Consider the following 24489-nt stretch of genomic DNA (forward strand, 5'->3'; position numbering starts at 1 on the left):
CAGGAAGTGAAAGGGGGTGGGACGAGGGGAAACCCTGAACTGCACTTCCACCCTCCTGGCCAGGCCTCCCTTCCAAACTGTGCAATGAGGTTCGAGGTGACCGGCTTGTAGGGGTGAGGGGGGCAGCCAGGAGACCCTTTCTCTAGAAAGAACAGAGACAGTCCTGCCCCAGCCCCCACCACGCTTCGCCTGCCTCCCAACTCCATTTCCACTTGTTTACTGTCCAAAGTCCCGGGGTCAGGAGATGCCAGGTTACAGCCACTTGGACGTTCAGACACACGGCTCAGGGCCCTCACCTGGACCAGCCCCCTCCCCTCCTCTGTCCGGCCAGCAGCACCTGCCCCGCTTCTCCTGGCTCCAGCTCCTCCTTCGCATCGGGGCCTGGGCTGCCTGAGGGACCGGGAGTAAGCCCTCCACACCTTTAGCAGGTAACCAAGGTTGGGGAGGCAGGTGGGACTGGGGATGTTTGGTATTAAGGAGACTGTGGCTGAGGGGCAGTGGGGACCGGATGGGAAGATGAGTGTGTGGAGGGAAGACTCCTCCATGGCCAGGCCACCGCCTAAGCCAGCGATGGTGAACCTATGGCACGCGTGTCAGAGGTGACACGTGAACTCATTTTTTTGGTTGATTTTTCTTCGTTAAATGGCATTTAAATATATAAAATAAATACCAAAAATATAAGTCTTTGTTTTACTATGGTTGCAAATATCAAAAAATTTCTATATGTGACACGGCACCAGAGTTAAGTTAGGGTTTTTCAAAATCTGACATGCCGAGCTCAAAAGGTTCGCCATCACTGGCCTAAGCAATCATCTGAGAGGGGACAGGGCTGGCTGTATTTCAGCCCCAAACTCACCTTTAACCTCAGACCCAACCCAAGCTGTCTCCTCGATCTACCCTCACCCTACTTCCAACCCCATCACCAGCCTGCACCTGAGTTAGCATCTCAGCACCAACATCAGCCCCGAACTGAGCCCCAGCCCTAAGAGCAGCCTTGACTCAACCCCAGGTGCAGCTCGGCCCTGGACCCAGCATGGAGAAGGACTTCCAAGACATCCAGCAGCTGGACCCCGAGGAAAATGACCACCAGCTGGGCAGGGGCGAGGGGCCAGGCCCTCGTGGACACAGTCCCGGGAGAGAAGATGCATTTTGGAAAGGCAAGTACCCAGTGTCTGGGCTCTGCTTCACCCCCCGCTCCTGACCGCTCTGTCTCTCTGAGTCTCTGTCACATTCACTCCGTGGGCAGGACCCGGGTCCCTCCATGCGTGTAGGTGTGTGGTGCCCACACCTCTGTTTACCCCCTGACCTCACCTTCCTCTCCACCCTCAGGACCCCAGGAAAGGGTGTGTGCCCAGAGGTGAGGGAGTAAGTGGGAGCTGGAGATGACTTCCTCCCCTCTTCCTTCTGATGTGTGCTGTGTGCAAGGAAATCCTGTTCAGCCAGGAGAGTGTCTGTGTATGCGGGAGGGTGTGGGGATGGGTAGGTGGGGCAATGGACACAGAGATATTCTGGAACATTCCCACTCCCCCCTCCCTCCATCCCCCCCAAATCTTTCTCTGGCAGATCTTGATGGAAGGCCCATGTCTGGGAAATGGGTTTAAGGCAAGAGAGACCCGACCCATTCTAGGCTGAAGGGCTGGAGCCAGGGATGGGGAGGGGGTGTCAGGTGTGTGGTGACGGAGTGAGGCTCTGTGGAGACAGGGGGGCTGGGGCTTGGAGCTCAGGGAGAGGATCAGGTTAGCCTGGGCTGGGAGGAGAGCCCCCTCATTTCTGAGGCTGGCGGACTGTGGAGGCTGCTGCTGTTGCTGGGGGAGCTGGGCAGGGCAGGAGCAGCAGGAGGCACGGGCATTTCTACTGAAGGCTGGGCAGTAGGCGGAGGCCTCACCTGCCTCACTCCCTCTGCGTTGTCAATGCCCACGTGACACCCGGTATGCAGTGAACACTCACAATGATTTGGGCTATTGTTGACTCTCCCGAAGGTGGAGGGTTCAGCGTGTAAGCAGGTGGTTTGGAGACAGGCCAGAGGTTTGGGGTTTCATGGGAGAAGGAGCTCACCCCACAGGCCCGATGGAGACACTGCAGGGCACCGCTGAGGTGGTGCAAGCGTCAGTGGGCAGGGGAGCTGGCATCTGCCTCCTGCCTGCCCGCCATCCTCACCCACTCTCCAAGCCCCTTGTATGCCTCTGTTTTCAGCAAATTTGGAAACACTTTGGCCAGTGTCTGCCTCGCCCTCCTCCCCCTTCCCTCAAGGACTCCAATTCTGCATCTACTAGCGGACCCACAGTTCCCTGATGCTATTTCCATTTTTAAAAAATTACTTTTTCTCTCAGTGTTTCTTTTTATATAGTTTTAATGCTATGTCTTAAAGTTCACAAATCTTTCCTTATGTATGTCTAATCTTCCATTAATTCCACCCAGTGTATTTTTTATCTCGTACACTGTAGTTTTCATGTCTAGAAGTTCAACGTGGGCCTTTTAAATATCCTCCTTGATACTTAACTTTTTGAACATAGGGAGCGCAGTTACAATATCTGTTTTAGTGTCCTGTCTGCTAATTCTAACACCTGTGTCAGGTCTGGGTCAGTTTTGATAGATGTATTATCCTTCTTGTTACAAAACGTGTTTTCCTGCTTCTTTGTATGTCTAGGAATCTTTGGTTGGACGCCAGACATTGTGATTCTGCCTCTTGTGTGCTGGATATATTTGTGTTCCTCTAAATACTCTTGAGCTTTATTCCGGGATGTAGTTAAGTGACTTGGATCACTCTGGTCCTTCTGGGTGTTGCGTTTATGACTTGTCAGGTGGGTCTGGAGCGTGGTCGGGCCTGCTACCCAGTGCCTTGTAGGTTATGTTTTCCAGTCCGGCTGGTGGGAGCAGGCACTGTTCCTGGCCCTGTGTGAGTGCCAGGCGCTGCCCCCTAACCCTTGCAGATTGTTTTTGCCTGGTCTTGGTGGTTTTGTTTACTGCCGATGGCTTGAAGGGAACACCACACAGATCTCTGGACTTCTCTGTGCAGCTCTCTCCCCTGATACTTTGTCCCGTGATGTCTCCTTAGACTCTTGGCCCCATCTCCTCAACTGGGGGAGTCTGCTGGGCTCTGCGTGGATTGCCCTCCTCTGCCCCGTGGTCTGAAAGCTTCCCCCAGCACTAGGCGGGGACACTCACAGGCCTCCTCTTGTTCACCTCCTGTCTCCCGGGGGCCATTGCTCTGTGTTGCTTGAAGGCCAGTCCCTTGCAAGTGGTTGTTTCTTATAGTTAGCTGTTTCCTGTTTTGGTGTCTCTGGGAGGAGGGCCCATCTAGTCCTATTGTCCCATAAGGCAGACCCTTTCTTTCATTTTCCAACTTGCCTAAGCAGCACGTCACACGATTAAACCCATTTCATGCTCAGAACAACCCAATCAGGTAGCTGCTGCTCTTACCCACTTTTTTTCTATTGTGGTAAGAACACATAATGGGATCGACCCTTTCGACAAATTTAAAGTGCGCTACACTGCGTGTTAACGAGGCATGGTGTTGTAAGCCGGTCTCTAGAACGCACAGGTCTTGTGTAATCGCAGCTTTACACCCGCTGAACAGCAATTCCCGATTTCCCATCCCCAGCCCCTGGCAACCACCATCCCACCCTGTTCCTATGAGTTTGACTGTTGGATAAGTGGACATAAGGAAACTGAGGCGCCAAGAGGTTGAATGACTTGCCTCTGATCTCAGAGCTGGTTGGTGGCACAGTGGGACGCAGCCACGGGTGGTCTGCTGTCCGGACAGAGGTGCGGAGACAGATGGTTGAGCCGACCCAGAGTTGAGGTTTTATAGGCCGTAGGTCAGGCTGGGAAGAGGACAAGGGCCGACTAAATGGACAGTATTAGAGCGAGCAGTCAGAGGCCGAGCCAAGGAGTATCAGTCATGAGTGTGAGAGTGAAATGAAAAACGTGTGTGTGTGTGTGTGTGTGTGTGTGTGTGTGTGTGTGTGTTTTCAGGATTCAGCTTGACTAAGGGGAGGGAGAGGTTTCTGTGAGATGACTGAGGGCTCAGGGGGAGAGTTCACAGTGAAGGAACAGGGTTTCTGGGGTGGAAGGGCAGAGACGTGGGAGAGGAGAGAGGAGGGCACTTGGACAGCAGCCCGTGGGGAGTGGCTTGTGGTGGAATGACCTGGACCGAACATCCCAGGGGAACTGGGTGGTGGTGGTTCCAGTTTTAGACTTGCGTGAGGAGCCCAGGCATGGACCTTAAGAACACAGGGCCTGTTCCCTAGGTCCCCGGGTCTGAGATTGGGCCTTTGCACACTGATGATGTGACTATCGGTGTCACGCGCAGGTATGTTGCATGCACTTGTAGGTGTGAGCATATGCATGTGTTCATGTGGGTGCCAGTGTGCAAATGCATGCGTGTGCAATGCTGAAACGCTAGGGTGAAAGCCCATAGTTTTCCCACCCACCTGGGCTGTACTTCCTGAGACTTCTGCTCCCCTGGATGCTCCCATTAGGTGGGCTCTGGACAGACCTCCTCCTGACACCCTTTCCCTCGCAGGAGCGCCCCCTCCCCAGCCCCTTCTGCTGCGGACTCTCTGCTCCAGCTTCTGGCTCAGCCTGCTGGTCCTGGGCTTCAACGTCCTGCTGCTGGTGGCCGTCTGCGTGATTGGGTCTCAGAGTGAGGATCGCAGAGGCCAGTGGGATGGGCTGTGATGGGAGGAGATACGGGCAGTGCTGGGGGCGGTGCTGGGGACAGTGCTGGGGCAGTGCTGGGGGCAGTGCTGGGGACAGTGCTGGGGCAGTGCTGGGGGCGGTGCTGGGGGCAGTGCTGGGGGCAGTGAGAGCTACAGCAGGGGAAGACTTGGAGGCAGTAAGGAGCAGTGCTGGGACGGTGAGGGGAGGTGGGGGGGACGGTGCAATGACAGTGATGAGGCTGTCACCTGGGGCACAGGCCCCTCCACTTTGCCCACTGCCCTCTCTCTCCTGACAAGGAGCACAGATGCAAAGGGAGTTTTGGGCCCTAAAAGACGCTTTCAGCAACTTCTCCGCCAGCACCCTCGCCGAGATCCGGACACTCAGCTTCCACGGTGAGAGCGCTCCCCAGCCGGGAGGGCCAGTCGGGGGGGGGGGGTAGTTGAGGCACCCTCTTAGCAGCACAGGCTGGACTCCGAGGTGGGTGCCCGGTGCTGGGTCCGCAAAGGGGCGTGTCTGAGGTGTGTGGGCGGATACCCCAGCGGATCCCTGGGCTGAGGGAGCCTGAAGGATGGGTAGGCAGGTGAAGAGGCGGGGGCTTAGTGCCAGGTAGAGAGAACGAATCTGCCAAGGAGGTGGGCAGGGCCAGGCCACGGAAGAAGCTGCGTTAATACAGTGAGGCTTTCTTTTGAGAATATGGGGACCTAGGGAAAGGATTCAGGCAGGGGAGCGGCCTGAGCAGGTTTGTTCCTCAGAAAGCCGGGTGGCAGCGCAGGGGGACTGGGCAGAGTTGGGAGCCCCGGGAGGGCAGAGCCGGTGACCCAGGTGAAGGCGATGGTGGCTGGTGCTCCAGGGGGTGAGCATGGAGGATGGGAGGAGGCGGAATGGAGAAAACCCGCTCAGCTTTCCTCTTTCTCAGGAGGCAGCACAGGTGACAAAGTGACATCTCTGGAAGCCAAGCTGGAGAAACAGCAGCTGGAGCTGAGAGCAGGTCTGAGAGCCCCGCCCCCCTTGGTGTGTGGTGTGTGAGTATGTGTGTGTGAGTGTACGTGTGGGGTGTGGTGTAAGTGATGTGTGTATGTTGTGTGTATGAGTGTGTGTGTGTTGTTGTACATAATAGTATGGATGTGAGTGTGTATGTGTTGTGGTGCATGTGAGTGTGAGTGTGTGCGTGTATGTGTGTGAGTGTATGTGTGGGGTGCAGTGTGTGTGTTATACATATGAGTGTGAGTGTGTGTGTCCTGTGTGGGGCGCTGGTAGATGGGGCGCCCGCACTGCCCATACCCGGGCCTGTTGCTCCGTCCCCTAGATCACACCACGTTGCTCTTCCACCTGAAGCACTTCCCAGCCGACGTGCGCATCCTGTCCTGTCAGATGGCCTTCCTGCGAAGCAACGGTAGGGATGGGAGCCTCCAGGCCCAGTGCGCCTGCCCCTCCAGCGGGACCTCACCTCCCTGCCCGCTCCTGTCCTGCAGGCACGGAATGCTGCCCGGTTAACTGGCTGGAGTATGAAGGCAGCTGCTACTGGTTTTCTCGCTCTGGATTGACCTGGCCCGAGGCTGAGAAGTACTGCCAGCTGGAGAATGCCCACCTGGTGGTCATCAACTCCAGAGAGGAGCAGGTGAGGCCGCACCTCCCCAGCAGGAGGCGCCTCTGGAATGCGAACCCTGGGTGGCTGGATCAGCGCTTTATTATTATTATAAAAATACTAGAGGCCCAGTGCATGAAATTCATGCACTTGGGGGGGGGGGCGTCCCTCAGCCCAGCCTGTGCCCTCTCGTAGTCCAGGAGCCCTCAGGGGATGTCCGACTGATGGCTTAAGTGCGTCAGGGAGCCGGCCTAAGCCGTCAGTCGGACATCCTTAGCGCTGCCGCGGAGGCTGAAGAGGCTCCCGTCACCACTGATGCACTTGCCAGCAGTGCATCAGCTTCTGGCTGAGTAGCGCTCCCCCTGTGGGAGTGCACTGACCACCAGGAGGTAGCTCCTGCATTGAGTGTCTGCTGCCTGGTGGTCAGTGCACGTCATAGAAACAGGTTGTTCTGCCAACAGGCCGAAACCTTCTCTCCAACATCCTCCAAAGGGTCCTGGATTGTGAGAGCACAGGCCAGGCCGAGGGACCCCACAGGTGTACGAATCAGGGCTGGGGAGGGATGCGGGAGGTTGACCAGCTGGAGGGACTGTGGGCAGGCTCCAGGGCATGTCCAGCCTGTCTTGCTCAGTCCCAAACGGCCAGACTCCAGAAGCAAGCTAACCTACTGGTCGGAGTGTCTGCCCCCTGGTGGTCAGTGCACGTCATAGCGACTGGTTGACCAGTCAACTGTCTGCCCCCTGCTGGTCAGTGCATGTCATAGCAAGCAGTTGAGTGGCCTTAGCATATTATTAGCATATTACACTTTGATTGGTTGAATGGCCGACTGGATGACCGGACACTTAGCATATTAGGCTTTTATTATATAGGATATATGTATTGATTTCAGAAAGGAAAAAAGAGGTTGAGAGAGACAGAAACATCAATGATGAGAGAGAATCATTGATCGGCTGCCTCCTGCACACCCCACACTGGGGATCGCACCCACATCCTGGACATGTGCCCTGACCGGGAATTGAACTGTGATCTCCTGGTTCATAGGTCATCGCTCAACCACTGACCCACACCGGCCAGGTGTTTTTATTATTATTATTTTAAAATATTTTTATTGATTTCAGAGAGGGAGAAGGAGAGATAGAAACATTAATGATGAGAGAAAATCATTGACCAGTTGCCTGCTGCACACCCTCTGCTGGGGATCCAGCCTGCAACCTGGGCATGTGCTCTTGACTGAATTGAACCTGAGACCCGTCAGTCCGCAGGCTGATGCTCTATCAACTGAGCCGAACCAGCTAGGGCCACTTTAAAAAATTTTTTTAACCTGGGGAAGAGTCCAGAAGCAGCAGGCTGGCAGAACGCTGGGCGGTTCATAGTGGAGCAACCACTGATCTACGAGGTGGAAGGTTACAGCCAGGAGCTCGGGCAAAGGGGCAGCAGCCAGGTGAGCAGGGGGTGAGGGCAGGTCAGGAGACAGAACGCAAGGACCTGCTAACTCAGGGCAGGACTCGGCTGCAGAGCGCCGAGGGGCACTGAGAGCCCTTCTCGCTGTGTGCCGGCCTGGCATGTGGCGGGCAGCTGGGTGAAAGGAGCAGAGAGGGCAGGATTCCCGTCACATAATAAAGACTCAGCAAATGTTACCACGAAGATCCTCCTGAAACAACGGCCCTGCCTATTCTAACAGGCTGGCTCTTCCCTGTGAACGATGGTGCTTGGGTTGTGGTGTGGTGGCGGCAGTGGGCAGGTGAGACCTGCAGCGCCATCTGGGCTCTGGGCAGTGGGTCCAATTGGAAGCCCCAGGACCCGGTGAACCTCTGGGGATGACAGCTACACAGAAGCAGGAGCGGGGCAGAAGCCCCTGAGGGGCGGGTGACACCGACGGCTCCGGGGGCCAGAGTCAGGATCCCGAGTTTGAGGTTGTGGGCGGGAGACAAGGAGAGGACTCGCGTTGGGGTGGCAGCCAGGGGTTGAGGATGAAGTCGGGGCGTCACAAAGTGAGCACTGCATTGACTTTGGGGGCTCTACCAGCCACCGCGGGGTCCTTACATCAGAAGCATGAGAGGGCTTCTGAGGGTTAGATAAAATAATGCCCATGAAGCACGAAGCATGGGCTTCCGCCCAGTAAATGATCTCGGAACAATAGCTAAGGCGACAAAGGAAAAAGCGAGGACCTAGTTTCGCTGGGGGCTGATGCTTCACCTTGGGGCAGGTCGGCTGGGCAGGCTGAGGGCCCCCAGCTAATGCCTGCACGGAGCCCAAGGGCCAGTGATGGCGAACCTATGACACGCGTGTCAGAGGTGACACGCGAACTCATTTATTTGGTTGATTTTTCTTTGTTAAATGGCATTTAAATATATAAAATAAATATCAAAAATGTAAGTCTTTGTTTTACTATGGTTGCAAATATCAAAAAATTTCTACATGTGACATGGCTCCAGAGTTAAGTCAGGGTTTTTCAAAATGCTGACACGCCGAGCTCAACAGGCTTGCCATCACTGGACTAGACACTCCATTCCACGTTTTTTCCAGAGATTCATTGCGCAGCACTCGAGCCCCTTTCACACCTGGATAGGACTCACCGAGAGCGATGGCTCCTGGAAGTGGGTGGACGGCACAGACTATGGGAACAGCTACAAGTAAGTGCCCCCTCCCCACCCACCCATCCTTAGGGACCAAATCCCCAACCCTCTCCCCGGCAGACTCCCACCTGCTCCTTTCTGTTCCCTGAACTGTCCGAGGCTGTACTTTTTTATTTTTTATTTCAGAGAGGAAGGAAAAGGGAGAGATAGAAACGTCAATGATGAGAATCACTGATCAGCTGCCTCCTGCAAATCCCACACTGGGGACCCAGCCTGCAACCCGGGCATGTGCCCTGACCGGGAATCAAACCGTGACCTTCTGGTTCATAGGTCAATGCTCAACCATAGAGCCACACGGCCGGGCAAGGCTGTGCTTTTGTGAGGTGGGTGAGGGTTGCTGGGATGGGGGGTCAGTCTGAGCTCTGTCCTGCATTCCTAGGAACTGGGCCTTTGGTGAACCAAACAACTGGCAGGGGCACGAGGAGGGCGGAAATGAAGACTGTGGCGAACTCAGGGATGATGGGCGCTGGAACGACGATTTCTGCCTGCAGGTGCAGCGCTGGGCATGCGAGATGACTCGCAACATCACCGGCTAGGAGCCCTGACCCCAGCAGATCTCCACCTGCACCCACCCCTACCCTGCTCCCAGCTTCTCTACTGGGGATTTGGAAGAAAGGAAGAACAGACAGAGGCATTGGGAGGAGCTGAGGGGAGATGGAACAAAATGGTTTCAGAATCGCAGACCCCGGGACACAGATCCCGCCTCCTCCTGCTACTCACTGTGAGGGCTACCATTTCCAGCCTCCTCGGTGGAGAAGGAAAAAATAAACACTTGACACTCTGTGTGGACTGGTTATTGGGAACTGGGAATGCAGGGTGCAAAGAAGAGGGGGCGCAGAGGGTCTGGGAGGAGGTTTATTCCTAGACAGCTTCTCCTGGGTCCCCAATCCTGAGGGACATGGACCAGGGAGGGGACAGAATAGCTGGGAGCAGGAGCATTCAGTGGAAGGCACTGGGGGTGGGGGAGGAGCTGGCTGGGCAGGGGCGGGGCGGGAGGGAGGGGCCGCCCACAGCCTGAGGGGCTCCTGGGGGAAGCACTTTCCCTGCAGCTGGGGTCTCCTCCAGAAGAGGCTGCAGGGGCACCCCACTCCCCTCAGCCTGGGAGCTGTGGCCTGGGCCGCAAGGCCAGCGAAGAATGTTGTAAGAGAGGGAGGGCTGGTGGCACCCTGTCCTGCTGTTTTCAGTGGCGGCCTCTTTGTGACCCAAACAGATCTAGACGGATGTCCAGCACAGGGTGTCCCCGACATGTCCACAGCGGGCAGACCTCATCCTCCAACATCATCCAAAACCAATCTTAGAAGGGTCTTCAAGCAATTCCATTTCTCGTTTATTCTTATTACAAAAGTAACATATCCAATTAGTGAAAAATATTTTAAAGACACACACACACACACACACACACACACACACACACACACACACACAGATTTATTACAAGGAATTGGCTCCTGTGATTATGGAGGTTGACAGGCCCAAGTCCTGGGGTGAGCAGACCAGCTGGAGGCTCAGGGGAGCGATGGTGGGATGACAAAGGCAGCAGCCCGAACGCCCAGGGGGTGATGTCTCCCCTGAGTCCAAAGGCAGGAAAAGCCAAGGTCCCCATTCGGAGCGGGTCAGGCAGGAGGACCTCTGTGGGGTCACAGAGGCTCAGCCTCTGGTTCCATGCAGGGCTCCAACGGTGGGAGGAGGCCCACCCCTTGGGGAGAGCAATCTGCTTTCCCAACTCAAACATTCCTCACGTGGAAACACCCTCCCAGGCCACCCAGATAGGCCTGACCCGATTCCAGGCACCTGTGGCCCAGTCACGTGGACATGAAAGGTTTCCTGTGGGTGTGCCCTGCGTACGTGCACTTTTGCAACACTGCACTGCCCTGCGCAGCGGCTCTTCCCGCTCTCCCGTGCCTTGTGCGCTTTGATCCAATCCTTGCTGCTCCCGTGGAACTTAGCAAGGGTGGAGAATTCCAAAATATGGATGTGCCCGATGTTAGCTACTCATTCCCCGTGGTGTATAAGGAGTTGGCATTTTTGTATGTTTTCACACAATATTTCAAGCGAATTTTCTTCTAAGCCTGTGATAGGTAAAGACTTCCTGATTTTGAATTGCAAAATTTTCTGGGACTTCTCCTTCCAAATGTATATGATTGGCATGAGGTAAACAGGAATCATGGAGCCCTAGCTGGTTTGGGACATTGGATAGAGCGTCGGCCTACAGACTGAAGGGTCCTGGGTTTGTTTCTGGTCAAGGGCACATGCCCAGGTTCTGGCTCGATCCCCAGTCGGGGGCGTGCAGGAGGCAGCTGATCAATGATTCTCCCTCATCATTGATGTTTTCATCTCTCTCTCCCTTCTTCTCTGAAATCAATAAAAATATATTTAAATATATGTAAGTAATAATACATACACGTAAAGTCTTGTGAGGCTAGAAAAAGCGAGTGTTTAGATAAACCACTCAGTGCTTTTTAGCTGTTTCTTCCAGTGACATCTCAATTTCTAGATAATGCACATAAACAGATATATCTTTATATACCAATGGTTGACATTATTTAGTTCTACCCTGTAGATACGGTCCAATCTTTCAACTGAGTTTACAATAATTGCTATTTACATCGTAATTCAGAATGTGTATCTTTACCACTATGGCTGCGTCAGTAGTGGTAACTGCTGAGCCAAGTAGGATCAGCTGATTACATTTCCTTTCTTGCACAACTTTTGTTTCTTCTGAAGTTTATAATTATTTAAAAGAACATGCTCCATATTCTTTAAACCTATTGTGAAATCTTCCTTAACTGTAAAGGCTGGCAGTATAATCATCTACACATGCAAACTGGTCATAGAACTGGTATTTCAGTTGCACTTTTTTCCTAGAGTCACAGGGGTGAATGGAAATTTTATAGAAATTTTTATATAAAAATATTATATAAATGCATGACCACCAGGGGGCAGCTCCTGCATTGAGCATCTGTCCCCTGGTGGTCAGTGAGCATCATAGCAACTGGTCATTCTGCTGTTTAGTCAATTTGCATGTTAGCATTTTATTATATAGGAGGATCACCAGTGTATGAATGATCCAGATTGCTCACATCTTCACCTGTATTTGGTTGCTAACACTATTTTAAAATTTTAGCCATCTTGGTGAGTGTGTAATGAAATAATACTGTGGTTTTAACTTGCATTTCCCTGATGGCTAATAATTTGTACAATTTTCTTGTGCTTATTTTCTTTTTAAAAATATATTTTTAGCCCTGACCAGTTTGGCTCAGTGGATAGAGTGTCGGCCTGCAGATTGAAGGGTCCCGAGGTCGATTCCGGTCAAAGGCATGCCCACATCTTGGTTGTGGGCACATTCCCAGTGGGGTGTGCGGGAGGCAGCTGATGGATGTTTCTCTCTCATCAATGTTTCTAACTCTCTGTCCCTCTCCTTTCCTCTCTGTAAAAAATCAATAAAATATATTAAAAAATATATATATTGATTTCAGAGAGGAAGGGAGGAGAGAGAGATAGAAATATCAATGATGAGAGAGAATAACTGATCAGTTGCCTCCTGCACAACCCCCACTGGGGATTGAGCCAGAAACCTGAGCATGTGCCCTGATGGGGAATCGAACCGTGACCTCCTGGTTCATAGGTTGACACTCAATCACTGAGCCACGCTGTCCGGGCTCATGTGCTTATTTTCCATCTGTAATTTTCTTTTAAGGAATGTCTTTTCGTGTGTGTGCGTGTGTGTGTGCACGTGTGTGTGCGTGTGTGCACATGGGTGCGTGTGCATGTGTGTGTGTGTGCGTGTGTGTGTGTGTGTTTGCCAATTTCCAATTGGATTATTTGTGTTTTGTTTTTTCACTGTTGAGTTTTGAGAATTCCTTATATAGTCTTGATGTCAGTTTTTTTAAAAAATATATATTTTTTATTGATTTTTTAGAAAGGAATAGAGAGTTAGAAACATTGATGAGAGAGACACATCAATTGGCTGCCTCCTGCACACCCCCTACTGGGGATGTGCCCACAACCAAGGTACATGCTCTTGACCGGAATCGAACCTGGGACCCTTCAGTCTGCAGGCTGACGCTCTATCCACTGAGCCAAACCGGTTAGGGCTTGATGTCAGTTTTTTGGTGGCTATGTAGTTTGCGAATATTTTCTCCAAGTGTGCAGCTTGTCTTTCTGTCTTCGTATCAAAGATCCATTTCCGAAAAGACTAATGTGATAAATACAATCTTGGCAATCTCGATTAAGGAACAGAAAAGTGACAACCACATAAAATAGGAAGTTAATGACACTTTTCCTGTTTTCATAGAAATTTTGCTGGGTTTCTGAAGCTGAAAATGACTATTGGTAAAAGCCCAGACATTAAAACAGGAGTTGAACCCATGTAGGCAGAGGGGAAAACAAGCAACACCACTCTTCCCAGCCTCTGTAAGAGAGGAGGGAGTTAAGGAGATTATTTCAAGGAAATTTCATATGTAAACCTGGGCTGGAGCTGTCCCATTCATCAGTGAATCAGGCTATACTTGGCCATCTGCCAGGACAAGGAGGCCTAGTGGACTCCGTGGATGTCAGGCTCCAGCCGAATCTAAAGTGAGGCTGAAAGCGACTGTGGGTGACAGCTGCCATCGGGGCAGGAACCCATGGTGACCATTACAGAGGAAGCCAGAGAGTTCATGGTCCTCATGAGGGACTTCCATGGTGAGAGGGTCCCCTAGGGCCGTGATGGCGAACCTATGACACGCGTGTCAGAGATGACACGCAAACTCATTTTTTTGGTTGATTTTCTTTGTTAAATGGCATTTAAATATAGAAAATAAATATCAAAAACACAAATCTTTGTTTTACAATGGTTGCAAAGATCAAAAAATTTCTATATTTGACAGGGCACCGGAGTTAAGTTAGGGTTTTTCAAAATGCTGACACACTGAGCTCAAAAGGTTCGCCATCACTGGCCTAGGGGGTCTCGAAGGCACCAAAGGATCCAATGAGAGGCTGGTGTTGGATGCCTGCTGTGAAGAACAGCTTGACCACCACAATAGCACCAGCTCATGGGCCTCTTTTCCTTGTGTTCCTTTTTAAAACAAATTCGATATGCTGTATTTTAATTGTAGTTGAGTTCAAAATTAGTTCCTTGTTTCTCTTGAGACTTTGTCTATGATCCATGGATTATTTAGAAACAGGTTGCTTAATTCCTGGGTTCTGGTGATTTTTAAATCACATTGCTGTTATTGATTTCTAGTTAAATTCCATTATGATCTGAGTGCATATGTTATAAAATTTTAATTTGTTCACGTTTGTTAAAGTTTGTTGTATGATCCATGATATGATATATCTCCAAGTTAAGTTCTATGTACTACTTACAATTAATGTGTATTCTGCTGTTTTAAGGTGGCATTTAGGGTCTATAAATGTCAGAGAAATTACATATAAACACAATGCAAGTGTGATCTGAATGCCAGTTCACTTTTTGGGAACAGGGTAAAATACTTTACTATTCAGTAGAACAATGAAAGATACCCAGTGAGAAAATTTTGAAAGGAAACACTGAAAAATAGAAGCAAGAAATTTTCTAAACCATTTTAAGAAAGAAAATGCGAAAACAGCAATAAAACAACAACAACCTGTGAAAGTCAGAAAAAAAGGGCAAGAACATATGGTAGATCAAAACATAAAATGATAGTCCTGGTCAGTTTGGTTCAGTGAATAGAGCATTGGTCTACAGACTGAAGGGTCCCAGACTCCATTCCGGTTAAGGGCATGTACCTTCGCTGTAGGCTGGATCCTCCAGCCCTGGGTGGGGCATGTGCGGGAAGCACTCGATCTATGTGTTTCTCTCATATCGATGTTTCTCTCTCTGTGTCTCTCCCCCTCCCTTCCACTCTCTCTCAAAATCAATGGGAAAAATTCCAAATTCCTTATTTTACCTGCTCCGTGTGTGCTAGACTCCAGCCTCCTAAGAGGGATCACTCGGAGCCCTGCGGTGGTCTCTGCCCACTAAGGGGTCTGCTGCTTGGAAGAGGTTCTGCGCGGGAGAAAAGCTGGGGGTGGAGGAGTGGAGGGGTGGGGAAAGGCATTTTTGGTCCCTCCCTCCCGAGCATGTTACCATTGCCTTTCCCTCTCCTAAGCTCCAGGGTTCTTCTTTTGCCTCTGTAACTTGTTTCCTGAGCCTATGCAGCCCAGCTGGCTCACTTCTACCACCTTGTAACTTTCTAAATAAACTTTCTCTTATAATTTGGAAAAAAAATCAATGGAAAAATATCCTCACATGAGGGTTAAAAACAACCCCCCCCACCCCCCCCATAAAATTATATAGCAAAAATAAATTATCCTATCTAATAAAGAGGGAATACGCTAATTGACCCTCATGCCATCACAAAGATGGCGGCACCCACATCCACAAGATGATGGTGCCCAGTCCCCTCAGCCCCACCGGGGTGCCTGCCTCCTGAGTTCCGCAGTCCCCTCAGCCTCCCAGCCTCCTAGGGCCGACCTGAGGCACAGACAAGCCTCAGATGGCGGCTGGCCAGCCACCCAGGGCCAGCCCAAGGTGAAGGCAAGCCTCGGATGGTGGCTGCCCAGCCGCCCAGGGCTGCCCAAGGCTCTGGTAACCAGGTCCGGCTGAGGCTTTTGCTGCCGGCAGTGGCAGCAGCAGAGGTGTGATGGGGGCATCGCCTTCCCCTGATCGCCAGGTTGTCTCCTGCCCCTGAGGGCTCCCGGACTGTCAGAGGGGGCAGGCTGGGCTGAGAGACAGCCCTCCAGGGCATGAATTTTCATGCACCAGGCCTCTAGTCCTATATAATAAAAGGCTAATATGCAAATTGACCGAATGGCAGAATGACCAGTAGGTATGACGCGCACTGACCATCAAGGGGCATATGCTCAAAGCTGGAGCTGCCCCCTGGTGGTCAGTGTGCTCCCAGAGGGGGAGCACTGCTCAGCCAGAAGCCAGGCTCAGGGCTGGCAAGCGCAGCAGCGGTGGCGGGAGCCTCTCTTGCCTCTGCAGCAGCACTAAGGACCCCTCAACGGACATCCCCTGAGGGGTCCCAGACTGTGAGAAGGCACAGGCCGGGCTGAGGGACCTCCACCCCAGTGTATGAATGTCATGCACCAGGCCTCTAGTAGTATTAATAATATAATAAATGTGAATAGTAAATAGGTTTAATTCTACTAATAAATGGACAGAAAATCTTAGGTTGGGTATAAGAAAAATCCAGTTAGAAGCTGTTTATAAGCCATAGTCATATATTTAAAACAAAACAACACCAAATCTATTCTATCTAATAAAAGAGAAACATGGTAATTGGCGTACGACCGCTACCCTTCCCATTGGCTAATCAGGGAGATATGCAAATTCACTGCCAGCCAAGATGGCGGTCGGCAGCCAGGCAGCTTGAAACTAACAAGAGACTTGCTTGCTTCAGTGCTGGAGGACTGCAACGTTCCCCGCCTGCCTTGCCCGCCTCTGACTTGGCAGTTTGAAACATAGTTACAGAAATAGAAGCTAAACAAAACCCCAGAAACCAGCTTTTAGCTAGCCGGGATCTCAGACCTGGAGTTGATACAGAGTTTCGATTGTAGAACCTAAACAAACCAGATACCTGCTTTCAGGAGCGGAGGCCTAAGAGCTGGAGCCTCAGTGCTAAAGCTGGCTCAGAATGAAAAAAGAAAAAGAAAAAAAGGAGCAGTTGGGAGCTTCAGTCCCAGCCTGAAAACAGCCCTCAGCCCCTCACCCAGACTGGCCAGGCACCCCAGTGGGGACCCCCACCCTGATCCGGGACACCCTTTAGGGCAAACCAGCCAGCCCCGCCCATGCACCAGGCCTCTATTCTATATAGTAAAAGGATAATATGCCTCCCAGCACCGGGATCAGCGGAGCCACGGGGCCTCCCGGCACCGGGATCAGTGTGACAGGGGGCAGTGCCCAAACCCCCTGATCACCCTGAGGCTCTGTGTGTGACAGGTGGCGGGGCCACAATCTCCCTATTGGCCCTGCTCTGCTCCTGAGAGGGGAAGGCGCCCCAACCCCCTGATCGGCCATGCTCTGTGCCTGATAGGGGGGAGCTCCCCAACTTCCTGATCGCCCTGCGGCTCTGTGTGTGACAGGGTGCGGCGCCCCAATCCCCCCACCCCACGGGCCCTGGTCTGTGTGTGACGGGGTAGAGCCATAACCTCCCTATTGGCCCTGCCCTGAGTGTGACAGTGGCTGCGCCCCAACCCCCTGATCGACCATGCTCTGTGGGTGATAGAGGGCAGCACCCCAACCCCCTGCTCTGCCCTGCTCTGTGCGTGACAAGGGGGAGCTCCCCAACCCCCTGATGGGCCCTGCTCTGTGCGTGAGAGGGGGGAGCTCCCCAACCCCCTGATGGGCCCTGCTCTGTGCGTGACAGGGGGGAGCTCCCCAACCCCCTGATTGGCCCTGCTCTGTGCGTGACTGAGGATGGCATCGCAACCTCCCAATCTGCCCTGCTCTGTGCATGACAGGGGGCGACGCCCCAATTTTCCAATTGGCCCTGCTCTGAGCCCGACCAGGGGCTGCACCTAGGGATCAGGCCTGCCCTCTGCCACCCGGGAGCAGGCCTAAGCCAGCAGGTCGTTCTCTCCCGAGGGGTCCCAGACTGCGAGAGGGCACAGGCCAGGCTGAGGGACCCCTCCTCCCCCCCGAGTGCACAAATTTTTGTGCTCCAGGCCTCTAGTCTACACTAATAAAAGAGAAAAATGGTAATTGGCGTACGACGCTACCCTTTTCATTGGCTAATCAGGGCTATATGCAAATTAACTGCCAACTAAGATTGGCAGTTAACTGCCAACAAGATGGCGGTTAATTTGCATACGTAGGCACAATGCAGGGAGGCGAAAGGGAAAGCAGGAAGAAGCCCCCTGCCACTGACAGTGATTGGAAACCCAGGGGGGAGCTAAGAGGTGGGGGGCAGAGCAAAGGCGGCCCTGGCGATCGGAGGGAGATGGTGGTCTACGCCTCTGGCCGAGGCATCAGGCCTGGGCAAGGGGCAGAGGAAGCAATCGGAGGGGTCTGGGGGTCCCCTGCCCAGGCCTGATGCCTGGGCCAGAGGCATCAGGCCTGGGCTGGGGGCAGAACCAGTGATGGGGGGAAATGAGGGTCCCCTCTGACTGAAGCGTCAGGCCTGGGCAAGGGGCCAATCCTGCGATTGGAGGGTGATGGGGGTCAACGCCTGAGGGCTCCCAGTATGTAAGAGGGGGCAGGCTGGTCTGAGGGACACTCCCCCCCCCCGCCCACACCCAGTGCACGAATTTCGTGCACCAGGCCCCTAGTATATATATAAAAGCCTAAGCGATCGTTATGACCGGTCAACCAGTCACTATGATGCCCAGTGACCACTTATCCCTTCTGGTCAGGACTCATTTCACAATCATAAAAATGAGGAAGTTAGGAAGGCTGAAAGAAGCGGAAAGGGAGGAGGCATACACTGGAGGAGGAGAGCAAAGCTGGCTTGATAGCTAACACCCCAAACACACAGTCTCAGCCTGTGATCTGATTCTTATTTACTGCCCAAAGTCAAGGAAATGAGAGATCCCAGGTTATAGACTCCTGGGCTTTCAGACACAGAGACCAGCAGGACTCCAGTCATTTATTCGACTCCTCCCTCAGGCACCTCTACCCCCACGCTCCAGGATTTTACTTTATTCAGCTCTGCTCATTGCTGCGTGGCAAACCCAAGAATCACAGCCTCCAGACTTTGCACAGGTAACTGGGCTGGGGATGCAGGTGAGGCCAAGGGGACAGGGAGGGAGTTAGAGAAAGCAGGGAGAAGGAGCTGTGGGTCTCAAGAGAGACGGAATAGAAAGAAATATAAAAGGGCAGCTTGGAGATTTAGTGGCCACGTGGAAATTTTAGACTCTATTCACTTAACTGGATTCAGGTTGAAATATGACAGCCAAACCTCGGTCACAAACTGAGACGCACTCAGCCCCATCTCCAGCCCCATCTTTAGCCCCAGCCTCGCCTCAGTCCTAACCTCATTAGAAACACCATCTTCTCCTTTAACCCCCAAACATAGCTTCAACCCCAAAGTCAACATGAATCTTAACACAAGCCCCAAATTAACTCTCTTCTGTTTCCAGCTTCAGGTCCAAGCGGAAGTATTAACCAGGATCAAAGAAGGAGATGCAAACTCAATTGCTTCCCTACTGTTAGACCCAATCCTAGTCACATATTTAGCTCCAGCTTTACCTTCACCTTCACTCCCACACTCAATCTGACCCCACTTCCAACCTCTGCTGCAAACCTAGGCCCATTCCCATTCCTCTCCCTGACCCTTGCCTCATCCTCAACCTGAACTTCTCTTACCTCGACATCATCCCTGACTTCAGCTCCAATCTCCTCCATCCCCTAACTCCGTGGTCGGCAAACTGCGGCTTGCGAGCCACATGTGGCTCTTTGGCCCCTTGAGTGTGGCTCTTCCTAAGCCTTAGGAGTACCCTAATTAAGTTAATACAATGTACCTACCTATATAGCTTAAGTTTAAAAAATTTGGCTCTCAAAAGTATTTTCAATCGTTGTACTGTTGGTATTTGGCTCTGTTGACTATTGAGTTTGCCGACCACTGGGTTAACTCCATCCCTAGCCTGGTCTCTGGCCCTGCCTCCATTTCAGAGTTGGTCCAAGGATGTCAGTGAAGTATGAAGACCTCCAGTCCTTGGAGAGTGAGAAGAAAAGCCAGGGTTCTAGAAATGGTAAGAGGAAAGGAGAAGTGGTGTCTTCTAAAAGACTTTTGTTAATATGTTTAGAAGGATATCGGTTGTCATGGTATATCTGCACCTTTACCATGTCCACTGCTGGGCTCTCCCACTCTGAGGGGGCTCCCGTATGAAGAGGATTCACAGTCCTCTGAAGGACAGGATCAGGGTGGACCAAAGCAGTCCTGGCTGCTATACTCTGGGGAAGGTCATGAGCATTTACACTGGGAGAGTGAACAGTCATGTTTGGAAGAAAAACGGTGGCTAACCTGACAATACAGATAAGCACGAGCCTGCTGAGGGCCTGGCTGCCCTGGCTCACTCTGTGTCCTCCTGCCCCCTGTTCCAGGCCTGATGATAAGACCTTACATGTCGTCATCATGTGTTTCCGGGGGAGAGGGGGTCTGTGTGACTGAGAACTTGTGCTGGTCCATGAGGGGTGAGATGCCTGGGCATCCCCTGAACCACAACCTCTCCCCAGCTTTACCTGCACCACTCTTCATCCCTGACATGTCCCTGTGGCCCTCTGCTCCTCCCCCATGTCTCTCCTGTCCTCAACCTCCATGTCCTGATGTCCTCTCCTCTTGCAGGGCTGCCTCCTCCCCCAGCCTTCCTGCAGCATCTCTGCTCTGGCCCCTGGCCCCTTCTGCTCTCTCTGGGCCTCATCCTTCTCCTCATGATTGGCATCTGCGTGATTGGATCCAAAAGTGAGTGTCCCAGGATGGGCAGGGAGAGGGCGACAGTGGGGTACAGGAACCCAGGCACTGATGATGACCATGGTGGGTAAAGACGCTACTGGCTCTGGTGCTTCCTCATGGGTAATGTAGTCCAAGTGCCTAACCTGTGGAAGCCTGAGTTTCCTCTCTGCAAGCTTGGATAACAACAGTGCCTGTCCCCTGAAGTGGGGTGGCTGTGAGGACCCAATGAGCCAATGTATGTCAAGTGCCCTGCCCAGTGCCAGCACAGAGAGGACTGAGCAATCTTAGCTCTCATTGTCCCACCTGCCTGATCAGATGCCAAGATTCAGAGTGATGTGGAGACCCTGAGAGCAACTTTCAGCAACTTCACTTCCAACACGATGGCTGAGGTCCAGGCACTGCACTCCCAGGGTGAGCCTGGCTGGAAGGGGCTCTGGATGGGAGGGGTCGTGGTGGGGGAGGAGGGAGCTGGATCCTGAGCACTGAGTCCCCCTGTCCTCCAGGTGGCAGTTTGCAAGCAACAATAACATCTCTGAAAGCTGTGGTGGAAAACCAGGAGCAGGAACTGCAAGCAGGTGAGAGGCCCTCAGGAGTGAGTGTGTGAGGGTGGGGGCTGGGCTCTCAGGACAGAGGTGGGGGGGCGCAGCCTGGGGTGCTGAGTGCCCTCCCCTCCAGCCCGTAGCCTGAATGACAAGGTGTTTTCTCTGGAGAGCAAGCTGGAGAGAGAGCAGCAGGAATTCAAAGCAGGTCAGGCCCCTTCTCCCCTGCCCCTGGGCCTGATGTGGTGGGAGGGGATGGAGGGCCCTCAGCTGGGCCCCTGCATTGTCCCCACTGCCCTTCTGTGTGTCCCAGGTCTTTCTGAAATGCTCCAGGAAGTCCAGCAACTCGTCAAAGGCCTGAACTCCCTGAATTGTCAGATGGCTGCGCTCAAGAGCAATGGTGAGTGGTGGAGGGCAGTGTCTAGTCCCATATTCTGCCTATGTTGGGCAGCATCTCAGATCCTCCTCCCTTTCTACTTCAGACTCTCAAAATACCTGCTGTCCCACTAACTGGCTGAAGCATGAAGGCAGCTGCTACTGGGTCTCTGGTACTGGGAAGCCTTGGCCCGAAGCCGAGAGGTACTGCCAGCTGCAGAACGCCCACCTGGTCGTCATCAACTCCAGAGAGGAGCAGGTGAGGGCTCAGGTCTGAGCTCAGGTCCTGAGAACTGGCCCCACTAAGGAAACAGTTCTCCACTCTTGCTGCACACTGGTATCACCAGGGAGCTTTAAAACCATGGCGATGTGAGCCCCACCTGAGGGATTTATAATCATGGGCCACACAATGACATTTCAGCAAGGATGGACCAAAGAGATAACAGTCGTCTCATAAGATTAGACTACGGCCGAAAATTCCTTTCACCTGGTGGGCAGTAGCCATCATGGTGTAGTGTAGCACATTGCTCAGGCGTGTGTGCTGATGCTGGTGTGAACAGACCTACCTCACTGCCAGTCATATGTATAAAAGCACAGCACTTACAATTATGCACAGTGTAGTGTACTTGAAAATGGGAATAAACAACTGTTACTGATTTATGCATTTAGGATGCTACTAGAGGCCCGATGCATGAAGATTCATGCACATTAAAAGAGGATTGATTAGAGGAAATATTTTAATATTGCTATTAGCCCTTTCTCTATAATAGAAGTGTCAGAGATGAAAGAAAATTATTAAAATATATATGAAAATCTCCCTCCTATCAGAGTCTGGGGTGCACCACAGGACCCAAAGACAAGTCGCTGCCCACCCATGGCACCTCAAAATCACACAAGACCCAGACCCAGCCGGCCCCACACCCATTGGGCAAGATCCAGACCTGGCTGGCCCCACCCTTGTCAAGCCCGGCTGGGTGGGGGGCACAGCCTCAGGTCCCCTGGCCTGGTGCCAGGTGGGGTGTGTGGCCTCAGGTTCCCTGTCAAGCCCCACTGGGCAGGGGGCACAGCCTCAGGTCCCTGCTGATTGCTCATTAAGGATCGTTAGGGGAGCTAGGCCTCCACTGTGGGTGTAGCCATCTTGTGTTACAGAAACCCCTCCTCCACTGTGGCTGCCACCACCTTTGTGATGGTGTGATTGTCAATTTGCATTTTCCTGCTTTATTAGATAGGATACTATTATTATGCTAGAGTGTATTCTTTCTACTTATAAAAAAAGTTTGTTGTTTAAACGTATGCTGTGTTTTGCTGGCAGCAGCCTCATATCATACACCTTGTGTTTACTGTGTCTCTTTTGTGCATCCTTTCCTCTTGTGTTTGATTTTATCATCTCTTGTGGTTTTGTAGAGTAACACACCACACAGGCTGATAGCCCAGGTGCAATAGGCTGCAGCCTAGGTGTGTGGTAGGCTATCGCATCCAGGTTGTTAAGTGCACTCCATGACAGTGATGGCGAACCTATGATACGCGTGTCAGCGGTGACACGCGAACTCATTTTTTCGGTTGATTTTTCTATGTTAAATGGCATTTAAATATATAAAATTAATATCAAAAATATTAATCTGCCAAAACCGGTTTGGCTCAATGGATAGAGCGTCGGCCTGCGGACTGAAGGGTTCCGGGTTCGATTCCGGTCAGGGGCATTTGCCTGGGTTGCAGGCACATCCCCAGTAGGAGATGTGCAGGAGGCAGCTGATCGATGTTTCTCTCTCATTGATGTTTCTAACTCTCTGTCTCTCTCCCTTCCTCTCTGTAAAAAATCAATAAAATATTAAAAAAATATATATAAATCTTTGTTTTACTATGGTTTCAAATTTCAAAAATTTCTATGTGTAACACGGCACCAGAGTTTAGTTAGGGTTTTTCAAAATGCTGTCATGTCAAGCTCAAAAGGTTCGCCATCACTGCTCTATGATGTTCGCACAATCATGGAATCGCCAGTCTCTGTTGTTAAAGCAGAGTTTGACGGCAATTGGCCTGGGCATTGGGATAAACATCCCAAATCCTCTCAACTGATATAATGTACATGTAGAGTTCAGAACTCCTAGTCCAAGGAGTTGGGGAGAAGACATTATTGTCATTCTGTCGTCCCAGATTTTTGTCCAGAAGCACATAGGCTCCTCATACACCTGGATGGGCCTCAGTGATCCTGAAGGAGCCTGGAAATGGGTGGATGGAACAGACTATGAGACCAACTTCAAGTGAGTACATTTGCTTTCTGTGCTCTTCCTCCCCCTTCAGCTCTGCTCCTCGAGGATCTGACCTACAGCCTCTTCTCCCCACCCCCACTCTGTTCCATCTGACTTCCCAACTTGCTGTTGCCTTTCCCCCTCAGGAACTGGAAGCCGGGCCAGCCAGACGACTGGCAGGGGCACGGGCTGGGTGGAGGTGAGGACTGTGCCCACTTCCACCCGGATGGCAAATGGAATGACGACGTCTGCCAGAGACTCTACCACTGGATCTGTGAGGCCAGCATTAGCAGGTCCAGATAGGAGTGTCTTAGAGCTGCTTCCTGTGGACCATCGAGCCATGGACATGGCAGGGATGGGGACGGGATTGTTCTCCAGACACCCCTGACAAGATCTCTGTGGGAGAGAAATAAGCCCCGGGAGATTGGAGCACTGCCATCATTTTGAACTTTTTTCTCCTTAACTTTCAAAGATTGTATAGAGTTCCTAAGGTGTTTTTAAAAATTAAATTTCAGCTTGATTGAAGTATAATTGACATATAAAACTTTAAGTTACTTAAAGTATACATGGTTGTGATTTGATATAAATAGTAAAGGAAAGACCCCATCTAGTTAATGAACACATCTATAATTTTACATATTTATTTTTTTGTATGAATACTTAAGTTCTATTTTCTTAGCAAATGTCACTTATACTATACAGTGTTATCAACTATAGTCACCACGTTTTACATTAGAGCCTCAGACCTATTCATTTTATAACTGAAAGTCTGTACCCTTTTACCAACCTCTCCATATTTTATACCCCCACCACCCAGGCAACCACTTTTCTACTGTTTCTTACTATGAATATGATATTTTCAGATTCCACATATAAGTGATGCCATGCAGTATCTGTCTTTCTTGGTCTGGCTTATTTCACTTGGTATCATGCCCTCAAAGCCCATTCATGTTGTGGCAAATGGAAGGATTTCCTTCTACCTCGCGAATGAATAATATTTCATTGTTCATATATACCACATCTTCTCTATCTATTCATCCACTGATGAAC

At 51.6% G+C, this 24489-nt stretch overlaps 2 protein-coding genes across 2 annotated transcripts; both read left to right on the plus strand.

Annotated features, from left to right (window-relative positions):
• The first annotated feature begins 263 nt into the window (after positions 1–263).
• LOC132218108 (asialoglycoprotein receptor 2-like) lies at positions 264–9657 on the plus strand. The gene is given in 12 exon segments (XM_059668862.1): positions 264–428; positions 1010–1157; positions 4526–4645; positions 4959–5054; positions 5579–5650; positions 5969–6055; positions 6135–6280; positions 8774–8880; positions 9263–9396; positions 9399–9428; positions 9431–9478; positions 9481–9657. Coding segments are annotated over 11 exon segments (1092 nt in total). The 5' UTR covers positions 264–428; positions 1010–1033; the 3' UTR covers positions 9609–9657.
• An 8689-nt stretch (positions 9658–18346) lies between these two features.
• On the plus strand, positions 18347–24004 carry CLEC10A (C-type lectin domain containing 10A). The gene is made up of 10 exons (XM_059668859.1): positions 18347–18589; positions 19499–19578; positions 20172–20288; positions 20595–20690; positions 20783–20854; positions 20955–21026; positions 21132–21218; positions 21301–21452; positions 23345–23451; positions 23586–24004. Exons 2-10 carry the CDS (start codon positions 19512–19514, stop codon positions 23740–23742), a joined length of 927 nt encoding a protein of 308 aa, XP_059524842.1. The 5' UTR covers positions 18347–18589; positions 19499–19511; the 3' UTR covers positions 23743–24004.
• Positions 24005–24489: the final 485 nt, after the last annotated feature.

Source organism: Myotis daubentonii, chromosome 16 (genome assembly GCF_963259705.1).
Source record: "Myotis daubentonii chromosome 16, mMyoDau2.1, whole genome shotgun sequence".
Lineage (NCBI taxonomy): Eukaryota > Metazoa > Chordata > Mammalia > Chiroptera > Vespertilionidae > Myotis > Myotis daubentonii.